This window comes from Thunnus thynnus, chromosome 15, assembly GCF_963924715.1.
Source record: "Thunnus thynnus chromosome 15, fThuThy2.1, whole genome shotgun sequence".
Classification (NCBI taxonomy): Eukaryota; Metazoa; Chordata; class Actinopteri; order Scombriformes; family Scombridae; genus Thunnus; species Thunnus thynnus.
The window spans coordinates 7,740,352-7,752,448 of record NC_089531.1 but is presented as its reverse complement, the minus strand read 5'-3'; the positions used below and the strand labels follow the sequence as shown (position 1 = coordinate 7,752,448).

The 12,097-nt window shown below is 40.6% G+C and overlaps 1 protein-coding gene across 2 annotated transcripts in view; it reads right to left on the bottom strand.

Annotated features, from left to right (window-relative positions):
• The window catches only part of cica (capicua transcriptional repressor a), a 39,156-nt gene that overhangs the window by 16,501 nt on the left and 10,558 nt on the right, over positions 1–12,097 (bottom strand). For both annotated transcript variants that reach the window (XM_067612184.1, XM_067612186.1), the window contains exons 4-9: positions 5,936–6,067; positions 4,487–4,640; positions 1,331–1,430; positions 983–1,165; positions 477–603; positions 67–239 (exon numbers count right to left, since the gene is read on the bottom strand). In XM_067612184.1, coding sequence (XP_067468285.1) covers positions 67–239; positions 477–603; positions 983–1,165; positions 1,331–1,430; positions 4,487–4,640; positions 5,936–6,067 — 869 coding nt within the window. The remainder of the gene's footprint in view (positions 1–66; positions 240–476; positions 604–982; positions 1,166–1,330; positions 1,431–4,486; positions 4,641–5,935; positions 6,068–12,097) is intronic.

Genomic DNA, 12,097 nt, shown 5'->3' with positions numbered 1-12,097 from the left:
GCTTCACATTCTTAAATCTCCTGAGTATGTTTGCTGCCTTTGAGCTACAGATTAACAACCTCCTACCTTCTCCAGGTCTCTCTCTCTCTCCCTCTGCTCCAGGGTGTGCACGGCACTCTGGGAAAAGGCTCGGGGACGGGGGTGCTGCCCGCCGAACATCCCCCCTCGACGGTCCGAACCCCCCGGCCAGCCTGAGCTTCCTACCTTCCCCTCTAGCACCTGGGACTCTGAGTGGGGATCTGGAGAAGAGAGGGGGAAAGAGTCTTGAGCTGAGATGAAATAACACAGCGAAACATCGTGAAACGGATCGATAAAATGAAAAACCCTCACCGCCTTTTTGTAATGAGAGTTTGAGATTATTGTTGTTGGTATTTAGGGTTGTAAGTACATTTTCTTTTAGACAAAAACACAGTTCAATACGAATATGTTACACAGACGAACAACAACATCCGCAAGGACTGAAACCACACACACACCTATACTCTCTGACATGCTCCTCTCTCGTGGCTCCTTCGGGGTCCCACGGCCCTCTGACAGTGACTTCCTGCGGTCCTTGTTACACCATTTCCAGTCAGGGTGGGCTCTGAAGTGGGCCTCTTTCACCTGGAGGAGGAAGAAGAAGAGGAGGAGGAGGGAGGGGAATCTTTCACTGCTTATGAAAACGACCTAGTTTTTCACCTAATTTCAGACAAATTTGCTGCTGCTGAATCGGTTAAATCATGTGCACAAAAACAGACACATCTGCAAAATACTACGAGTCAAGAAATGAAAAGCTTTCATATTAAATGTATGTTAAAAACAGAATTTGCTATTGTGTAGTGGCCATTAGTGGTAAATTGTACATTTATTTATATGAAAAAATTATTTTGATGTTAACTATTCTCTAGAGGGATGTGTACCCTTTCAAACTGACAATGCAAACAAAGAGTAAATTTATGAACAAATAAGCTGCAAACAAATAATTCTAAGAAAGCGTCTCTACCTGGAAGGCTAGATCGTGGTACTGCTGCTTCTCGTTGGGCCCCAGAGCGTACCACCACTCCCCCAGGATCTTGCTGACTGTCCGGTTGTCCTGGTTGGGATGTCGCTGGTGCACGAGGGCTCGGTGGCGCTTACTGAAGATCATGAACGCGTTCATGGGACGGCGGATGTGGTCTTTCTCTCTCTAGTTCAGTAGGAAGTAGAAAAAAGGAAAGGAGGTCGACAGATAGAAAGTTTACACGTTTGCGGTAAGCTGTGACATTTAATAATAAATAACCTCTGTCTTCCTGTTTCTATTTGCATTTTTTTCCACTTATTCGCTGACTAATAATCTGCTCGGTGGACTGACCTTCCTGTCTCCGTCCTTGGGCAGGGCGCTGAGGGACTGCGTGCGTCTCTTGATGGTGCCAGTGGAGGGCGCCGGATCATTGGCCACACCCGGCGAGAACCTGCAGTGAACACCAAGACAAAAAAAAAAAAAAAAGATTCCTCAATCTGAGGGACTTTCAGGAAAGAAACAAGCCTAAAGGGTTGTGAGAGGATTTAAGGAGGAATTCAACAGAAATAAATAAATCAGTGTTTATTTATTTAGAAACAAAGTAAAGAGTGCGAGCTGCTGTTATGAATTTGATCCTAACTCTCAAATGTTTTACAAATGAAAATCTTCCATGAAGTAAAGCTTTTAATATAAACACTTCACCAGGATCACATGTTGCTCTGTATAAACATTTTGCATATCGATTATAGCGGTTACGTGCAGGATCCTGTTTTTTTTTTTCATTGATTTGGCAACACCAAAGATCCAGAGATCACATGCCAGCACACAGTTGTGGTTTTTTTTTTTTTCTTTTTGTGATCTCTCTCTCTCTTTTCCTTTCATTTACAGTTAAGTCGATGCACATTTCTTAACATGTTCAGTCGTGGTTGTTATCGCCGTTTGTGCTAAATACCCGAGTCCTTCTTCAATTAATTCCACAGAAACTGCTGTTTCTACTACAGCTAAATTGCAATCTTCCTGTGAGCCAGGAAACCAGGAAAAAAAAAAGCTACCAGACACACACAAAAAAAAGCAAATAAAAATGTTCTCAGAAAACTGGGTTAAGTTTGAAGTAACTATCGCAGTTACAGGAGTCGGGGAAAAAGAGAAGTAAGGCAGAAATTATTAATATTGTTATTCCAATAATATGGCAATTTATATCACAGTGTAACAGCCAAAAAGAGAACATGAATAATAAAACATAAATCGAGTGAGAGAGAGAGAGAGAGAGAGAGAGAGGATCGACAAAACAAGCCAGAACCTCCCAAACACTAACAATCAGCCAAATGGTGCATACAAAAGTGCGGTTTTGACTGGATATTTTCATGCAGTTTTTTTTTTTTTTTTTTTTTAAAGAAACACCACCATAGGCTACACAACTATTAGCAATGGAGCAAAACTGTCGAGTGATAAATCAGTGGTGTATAAACCTGGGTTAATGTTTTCTTGGCAGGCTGGCAAGAAAACAGTTTAAAACCGTGTGCAGAACAGTTCCCATCACTCGACAAGTCTTTAGAAAGCGTGAGCACACTCTTCCCACTGCAGTAAGAGAGTGAACTCAGTGTCAAACTGTGACTACATCAGTGTGGTGGGTTTTTTTTTCCTTCTTAAATACTTTTGCAGATGTACTTTTTTTCTTTTTTTAAATCAAATATAGCGAATTGATAACACAACAAAGATTATTTAAAAAAAAGGCAAAAAGAGTAACATAGAAAACCTCGAGTTCATTCATTGTCTTTGAAGAGAGCAATTAACACCGTCACCGGTTACCATAGTAACAAAAGGGGGTCGGGGAGTTTTGGGTTGCGTGAGTTTCGTTGGGGGTTTAGTCAAATGTGCTATTTGTGTGGATGTTTGTAGGTGTATGTGTGAATATATATATGTGTGTGTGTGTGTGTGTGTGTGGGAGTGTGTTTCAGTTTGTTGGCCTGCGTGAGGATGTTAACTGCAACTAATGATTACTTTCATCATCACTTAATTATGATTAAATTCATTATATTCAGTTTACTATCATAGAAGACTAAAGAAAGCAGGAAATATTCACGTTTGTGAAGCTGGAACCAGATTTATTTATTTATAATTTATCCTGTGGGGACCATGAATGTCTGCTGTTTCATAGAAATTGATATTTTGTCTGGACAAAAGTGGTGCACTGACCAGGGGGAGTAACAGATTGAGAATGGACACATAAGAGCAAGCAAACAAATAAATCAACTTTAAAATATATTTATATTATATTTCATTTTATCTGCATCTGTTAGAATTCATAGCATGAGATTGTTTCTTCTTCTTATTAGACGTGTTATTTTTGTTTTTGTTAATGCCATCGGTCTCTCTATTGAGATGCAGCGAGATAACAAGTGTAACCGCTGCAACACTGAGAGATTGCTGAAGCATTTCTTTTGACGACGGCGGCCATTGTGAGCACAGTGACCCTGAACATTCAAAACCACACTACCAGCCAGACAGCCACGCAGCCCGTCTGAGTCACTCTGAAAGAGCAACAACACAGCCAGACGCAAAGACGCAGCCTGAGACTGAGTGGCATGAGCAAGCATAGACTCTCTCGCCAGACACACACACAAACACACACACGCACGCACAGACGCAGCTGGTAAAAAAACGTGTTTGTTGTTGTTTGTTTCTTTTGAGTCCGCTGTCAGAGGTGGAGTTTTAATACACCTGTTCGGAGCTTAGCGTCCTTGAAAGTTTTGAAGCCGGTGATTCAAACTCCCCCAAACAAACTGAGTCTAATATAATCTACAGTTACTATCTGCTGTGTACTGAGTCATACCCAGAGTTGCAGAAAGGAAACAACCTCTGGAGACACAGTGTGTGAAGTGTTTGCTCAAAATGAGCTAACACCATTTTCAAGTAGCACCAAAATAAGTTGTGATACTTTTTAAAGAACAGACGGTTAGCTAAAGACCGGCAGACCACACTTTAAGTTTTGTTGCTGCTTCATATTTTAAGTATATGAAATGATGAAAGAGAGCTGCAGATTATATATACACACATGGAAATGAACATTAAAGACAGATGCCTGGACACTATGTTAATGAGGCAGTATCTATGCCACGAAACACTGAGACACATCCCACTTCCATATGTCAGTGAGTTTATCCATCAGTTATAACGGCTATATAACAGATGAGATACTGCACTTGCGTGTAAAAGCTCCTAAATTGGATCGGCTGTTGTCTGCGCCTGACTGGAGGAAGCTACTGAATTTAAATAATGTCTGTGCTTCTTTCTCTTCTTCTCTTGAGTCCATTTACATCGCTCTATCTTGCTTAAGTTAGTTTAAAATTAATCTTCAGTGTGCCAGAAATTAAATTTGCAGAAAACATCTTACAAGTGAAAGCACCATCACATGCTGCCTGAACGTGACAAGACCAGGAGGAAGGAAAAGAAATTGCTGCTAAAAAGTGGAAAAAAAACCCCCCAACAACTAATCTCTGGACTTACGGGTCGTCTGTATCGCTCTCTGTCTCGCTGTCAGCCCCGCCCCTATCTGCAGGAGGATTGTCATTGGTCGGGGGAGGGCATGACGGGGATCCTCTCTCTAAGTCCGGAGGGCCGATCCGTCCGTCGCTAACCAGGGCGACCCCGCAGCGAGGCTCTGTTAAAATAAAAAAGAAGCCGTTAAAAAGCTGAAGCATATATATCAGTGCCGTATGTGTGTAAATGTCTGCCTTCATACAGTCTGGTTGTTGATCTGCTCTATTCTGGCTAGCTGTATAACTGACTGTGGGAGGTGTGACAAGCTGTGGCCGCATCTTTGTTATAATCTGCTGCAGTAGTAAGAAGAAAAGTCCAGAATAGTAAATCGAAGATGCCTCACAGATACGGGGAGTTTTCTGTAATTGTATCTAGTCACAGGGCTTAGTTGATGCAACAGTTATTTTTATTTACAAGTGTCTTGTTAATTTTAGTCATCTAGTGAACTTGCTTCATTTTCTTGGTTAATAAAGATTACCTTCCATTTTTTAAACCATTATAACTTAGCCAAGACTTATGGTATAGGTAAATCCATAGAAGACTGTATGCAGTGTGGTATTTTATGCTTGTTCATCCTTAAATAGCAAATTGTCTGGCAGAAAACTGTTTTGGATGACATGACATGTCTAATTTCCCTGGGAGTGATTCAGCTTATCTAACAGTATAGATCTGAAATGATTGGTCGTCGCAAACTATTCCGAAAATCGATGAAGAATTTCGGTAATTTTACAAGTAAAAATGTATTAAATTCACCGGTTCTGGTTTCAGGAAATATAAGGGTTTGCTGCTTTTCATATATTTTAGCAAATTGAATAAATTTGTCTTTTGGATTGCTGGCCAGACAAAACAATCAATTTAAGACTGTGACCTTGAGTTCTGAGAAAAAAATTCCACTATTTATTGACATTTCATAAACTGAATGATTAATCAATAGCAGCCCTTAAACAGTCTACAGCACATAAAGACTAAAGAAGATAAAAGGCTTCGTGCAGCTTCATGAAAACGAAACTGCAGTCCCCGAGTTAGATTTTTGGTTACTGATTCTTCCTGCCAATTAGTATTTGAATAAATTTTAGCACTCAAGCCGATAAATAGCGTCATCAACAACATTACTGGAACTGTACTGGTGTGAACACCAACTGTGCTGATTTGCACTTCAGTTGCAACAGTTTTAGGAAACACTGACTTGGCTCCTGGTTTGTCCAACCAACATTTGTACTTGAGTGTTTTGGCAGTTGTTATTTGAGACATACAGCCCTGCATAGTATTTCCTGTTATGTTTATTATATAGTGAGAAATGCTGGTTGATAATAGTATGTAGTTATATATATATGTGGGTACATTCAGAGAAACCAGCTTTCTGGGTAAAAAGGCATGATGTCATGTCCAAGGAAAAGCGGTGGGGTCATTTTCTACCTTTGCCCTGATTGACAAGTTGCTGGCCATCAGCAGGCTGGGCAGCCGCCCCTGGTTGGCTGGGCTCCAGGAAAGGGACGAGAGAATGCCAAGGGAACACTGGCACCGACCGAGGCTCCACGTTGGTCCAAACTGTGGGAACACGAAGGGGGGAGAGAAGAGAGAGAAAAAGTGAAATGTCATCATGTTTATCCACCTCAGTATCACGGACTGTAGACAGAAGGTAGCGCCGTGCCCTCTGGCAGCATGTGAAATCCTATACGACCGTCATCCAGCGATGAGCTAAAGCGCTACTAAAAACTACAATTTCATAGAAACTGCCCAGAGATTGAACACCGTGAATGGAGTTGTGTATTCAGTCACCTACTCTGCCCCCATCTCCAACACACACACAGAGACCATCCCTCGGGATAATGAGAGTTGAGGGGTCATGTGGTGTGCGATGTGATGAGGGAACCTGTTATTTTATCCACAGAGATTCCAGACTCCAGTCTACTCACTGTCTAGACTGCTGCCACATTGCTGCCGAGCTTCGGACTCTCAAATGAACTGTCTCTGTAGTGCGACCCAATTCAAGCCAGGACGACTACGGAGTATAAGTTTAATTTGCATACATATATATATGTATATATGTATGCAAATTCACATATAAACTATTCAAAGTGATGTTTTGCATCAGAAAAAAACTCCTCACATGTCATCGCTGTCCAATGAAAACCATGTACCTCCAAATTTGGAGAATTTTTCAGATAAACTGAAGGATTAAGTGTTCCTGTACGAGTTGAGAAAATGCTTCAACCTGTTAAAAGATTCCCTCCATTCATGCTTTAAGACACATGAAAATACTCTGCTTGAAATAATAATTTGTGTCTGACATGTTTTTTTCCACAAAAAAAAGCTCAATTACCTCCATAAAAATTCTTAAAATCACATCTACCCGGAAAGCCCTGGTAGCACAACCGCAACATCCCTGGTTTGATCCTAGCCAAGGACCTCTGTTGCATGTCATAACTTTCACTGGCTCCCTTCACTGGCTGCCTGTCGGCTTTAGAATTGAATTTAAAATTTTACTTTTGACCTTTAAGGCCCTGAACGGTATGGCACCGAGCTACCTGGCTGAGCCTCTAAAGCATTACTCACCAGCACGTAGCTTGAGATCCTGAGATAAGGCCCTGTTAGCTATTCCTCGGTCAAGGCTGAAGACCAAGAGTGACAGAGCTTTTGCTGTCAGGGCTCCAACCCTTCAGGAACAGCTACCAGAGGAACTTTTATTTTTTGCATTGTCTCTCAAAACTTACTTCTACTGTATGGCTTTTGCTTCATTATTTTATCATTACTTTTAACTGTTTTATGTGTTATTTTGTTTGTTGATTGTGATTCTTCACTATCTCCTGTCCAATAAAGGCAAGACAACAACAAAAAAAGACAAAAATCTACTCCTTTACTCCATTGAAAGGTCTATGATCATCCAAATAATCATTTTAAAAGTTTAACTGCTGGATACAAGACGTTTCCTTCTTTACTGTAAAGTTCATTCTCAGTGTTTGTGCACTAGAGGCCTCAAGTTTCCACATCACACTTGTGTAAGTTGTATACCGGACCATGATTGGCTCCAAACTAGTTCTGATGTTACAAAACACATACGTAAACGTGTCAAACTCAGATTAAATATGAGCAACAGAGAAACATTTCCTCCTTCATCAGACAAATATGAAAACAGCCTTCTAGTGTCAAACACACTCACACACTGTATATCATTCCGCACAGTGACGCTCAAACATCAAAGTGAATTAACAAGAAGCGAAACGCATTTTTGAGTAGAAGGTGACTCACAAAGGTTTATCAACCATTTAAGAACGCACTGGATTACCTGAAAAAAAAAACACACTTTGTCCCAAAGCTGCAAACAAAGACACGAAAGCTGACATCCTGGTGATAAATGGTTTTCACAGCACGGCAACAATGTGTGAAAACAAACCTTCAATAACTGATTTTTCTCAGTTTATATTCATATTTTTCCCAGAATCATTCATTTGAATAACAGATATGTTGATATCATTACAATGCAATATGACTGTAAGCAGCTACTACTACTGCTAATACTGCCAGTACTATTATTATTACAGTCACTATCACTATCAGTGCTGCTAATACTACAGCTTCTACAAACACCACAAGTGCTACGACAACTATTGATGTCATCACTACTGCATTTTTGGATATTTCTGCTTAGAGGAATCAGCGGAGTACTGCATTGTTTTATCAGCAGCGGTTCCTTCTGTTTACGAGTCTGCTGTAAATTTATATAATAAAGATTTCAGCCTCAATCTTTCAACAGTTTCACTCTCCACTCCTCCCCAGACTGCAGTATTCCATATACAGGTCTAGTCTGGTGGAAATAAACTGCCTATGAAATCTATGCTGCAGCACTGCAATGTCCAGTGTCTGTTTCCATTAATAATCTTTAAATAAAGTATTAAAATGGTCTATATATAGCCAACCATTCTCCGGCTATGGCTCATCTAAAAGGGAGATTCAGATACCGCTCAGCTAGACTACTTGGGAAATGTAAATATGTCCCGGATGTACTGTAGGTGCTCCTACAGACAAACAGTTCAAGAAGTGCTCTTTTAAAATGCAGATTCTAGTGTCACATGATTATTATCGCTGTGCTCTGACCTTTGCACTCCTTACTACTTACTGGTTGTTTGCATCAGGAACTTCAGTTGAGGAAGTGAAGCTTACTCATATGTTTTACACATCACAAATTGTTTTTTATGGTCATCACCACTATGGAAAGTACTGATGAGGGATTTTTTGGAGGAGAAAAAAAAACCAAACTAATAAATCTTTTCTTGTTCCTCCTTATTTGACAATCCACAGGTGGGTAAGAGGTCACACTGACTCAGCTACACAGCAGCAGCAGCTCTATAGCTGGTGGGGAATTAATGACTTGCTCAAGGACACATTAGCAACGTGGATACCGACCAACTTTAGGGACTAAATCAAGATGCTTTGTCTTCATTCCCATTAAAACGAAAGAAACAAAAACTGGTGAAACTGAATATTCTATGAGTCCACTTAGCAGCAGCTTTAAGCCAAATTAGACTTCCAGGACTAACTTGAATTGGATTTAAGGCCAAGTTAACAAATAAAATAAAGAAATGAGGTCTGTTTCCGACCGAATGTAGCAAACGACAGCTCTCAGAGAGTATTAACCCTGTCATGTGTTATTGTAGGAGGGGAAATGCATGACAGTTAGAATGTGACCTAGTGGAAGTGCAAAATCAACAGTCTTGCACTTTCCACCCACAGTTGTGGTCAAACTACACATAATAACAGTTTGGTCCGCGTTACATATTCCAACCTCAACTAAATATCACTGTGTAAGAAATAACATTAAAACAAAGTCATTACAAATTGGTACATTTTTAGCACCTTTTAAAGGATAAAGATGTTTTTCTCATTGTCAGCAAATCCATGAAAGGTGAAAAACTAACAATGCATTGATCCTACTTATAAGTATTATATGACTGTGTCCTCAATCCTCAAAACTGTGGTTTAATTTGATCCCACATATAGTGTCCTGCTGCTGTAATTACTCCAAAAAATGTGACAAGACAGATTTATGCCTGCAGAAGGAACCGATGAACTCGGGACTGAGGGCCACAGACTGGGACAAGCTGGGAAAGTTAGAAAGTATTGAGAGGTAGAGTGCTGCTGGTTTTGGACTTTTTTCATGGGTATTTGTTGAGTGAGAAAAATATTGAATAAAATCAGCCTTATCCTTTAAGGTGCTAAATCTTGACGTGAGATTCTTCAAACTTTTAAAAAGGACCTGCTGACACCCTGAAGAAGGCGAGGCATGAATATTCCAGTGAAGCACCGGCAGCAGTGGGTTGTGAAAAATATCAGTGGGGTGGCAGTCTCGGTATCAGAGACAGAAATACTGCTCAGATATCCATCTGTCTCTGCTGGTTTACTTGAAGCGGTGACAGTAATGACTAGAGAGATGCAGCAGTGTTAAAGAAATGCACCTGGTGGTGAGAACAGCTGTCTTGATGCTTTGAGTGGGAAAATTATGCAAGTCAACAGTAGATATCCACCTGTCCTATAACTACACATTATCACTAGGGAATCTTCCAAATAATTCCTCCTGTGGGTGCAAAAGCAATGATACAGTTCGTGAGCCGTGCAACAAGACAGGGGCTCAGCTACACTTCTTCACTCAAGGCTGCAGATGCACCGAAAGAGAACAGTAATGAAACTTGTGATGCTAATGCAGCTGCACTTGAGCTGGTCTATATTTAGGAGAGATCTCAGCCGTGGGGCCTCCACTGCCTTCTGCATGTGTTTGTTTCTGGGGCCTCTGTGGCTCTAGGTGTTTTTAAAAATGTATGGCGGAGGAAACGTTACGCTACAGAGGCAGGTGGCTGTTTAGCAGCAGTGCGAGGGATGTGAGAGGGGGAGAGAGAGAGAGAGAGAAATAAAAGCGCGCTCCGGTAATCAGCTCAGGCCTCAACGCTTTACTGCGCTAATTCTACCGGTGGAAACAGTGTATCCATGACAACACACCGGCAATACGATTACTCCTTTTTTCTGCTGAGAGCAATGAAACACATTCACATCACGCTGGACCTGCCCTTGATGCCCTGTCTGAATTTGTTGATTGTCTGGAACGCTGAGATGTGTGTGCGTGAGTGTGTGTGCGTGTGTGTGTGTGTGTGTAGCGGAGGAGGAGGTGTGAATGTCCTTGTTGCACTCCCGCTCTCAGTCTTGCATGTCTAGACATGTCAATATTCTCGCCCTTTTAAAGTTTCAGTAAAACACTCCTTATCTCTTTCTCACACACATGCACACACACGCACATGTAAAAAAAAAAAAAAGGGTGACACCCCCCCGGCACGCACGTACACACACACACACACACACACACACACACACATAAGCAAATAAGCAAACTCAATAACTCCACCACACACATTGAGTCACAAATTACACACAATTAGCAGCAGGTCTGGATGGCTGCCTGAGAGACTGATATTTTAAACCTTTCACGCCTCAGAAAACCCGGTTTCACTCTTTAGTTGACTTTAGCATTTGAACCAAGCCAAAAAAATTATTATAGAATCAGAAAAGGCTTATGAAATATTAAATATTAAAATTAAGAATGCACAGAGCCTCATAATGAACAGCTTCTGCTCTTGCTCATGGTTTTTAAACAGCACTTATGTAGCTGCAACCGTGCCATGTTCCCTGAATGTACACACCAATCGAAAAAATGCACTGTATGTCTTCTATACACAACACGCTGCTAAACCACAGTATGAACTGTGAAACTGAGCAACCGATAAACTGCCAGTATCTCTCTACACCGAGACAAATTCCTGTACAGCTATTACACTTTCAGTTTTCAGAGTTAGAAAGTGTTGTGTGAAAATGACACAAAATGAGAGATCATGCATTTGAAATTGCAAATATCTTCCATCTTATTTATATATTCAAAGTAACATTTCTGGCTATACTGTAATATCGCAAGGTTGGCATGGAAACAAGCATACAGTAGATGATTAAACCCAAACACCTCTATTTCTCAATGGCCAATTTTCTTGCATCCAACAGTGTGCACACAAAGCTACAAAATATTTTCACAATCGAATACATGCTTAAAAAGCGAGTACATAAAATTGTGAATAAGGGCCACTTTTCATCCTCCCTCAAACAATTCAGTGCTCCTTCTGACATTAACATCTTTTATTTCAGAAGCTGATAGCTGATGTTCAGATTTAAGAATCTAATGAGTGCAAGAGCTACTATAAAAGTAATTTTAGTGATGCAAATTGCTTGTCACATACAGACATTCAGACATATAAGTCAATTAAAAAAACACTTTGAAAAAAAGGTCAAAATGTCTTAAAAAAAAGTAGATCAAGAGGGCAAAAAATGTCCTCTGAACAAAGGTTATTTTCTTACGCTGCAAGCAAACAGTAGTAAAGTGTACGTGAGTCATAGCCGTGGCATTCTGATGACACTCCAGTAACCCTGGAGAGATAATGAAAAAGAGAAGTACTAGGCTAGAGTACATAGGCGACTGTATGCCCATCCTTTCCTACGTTACAGTATGGGAGAAGTGCAGCTCAGCAAACTTTATCTCTAACGAGA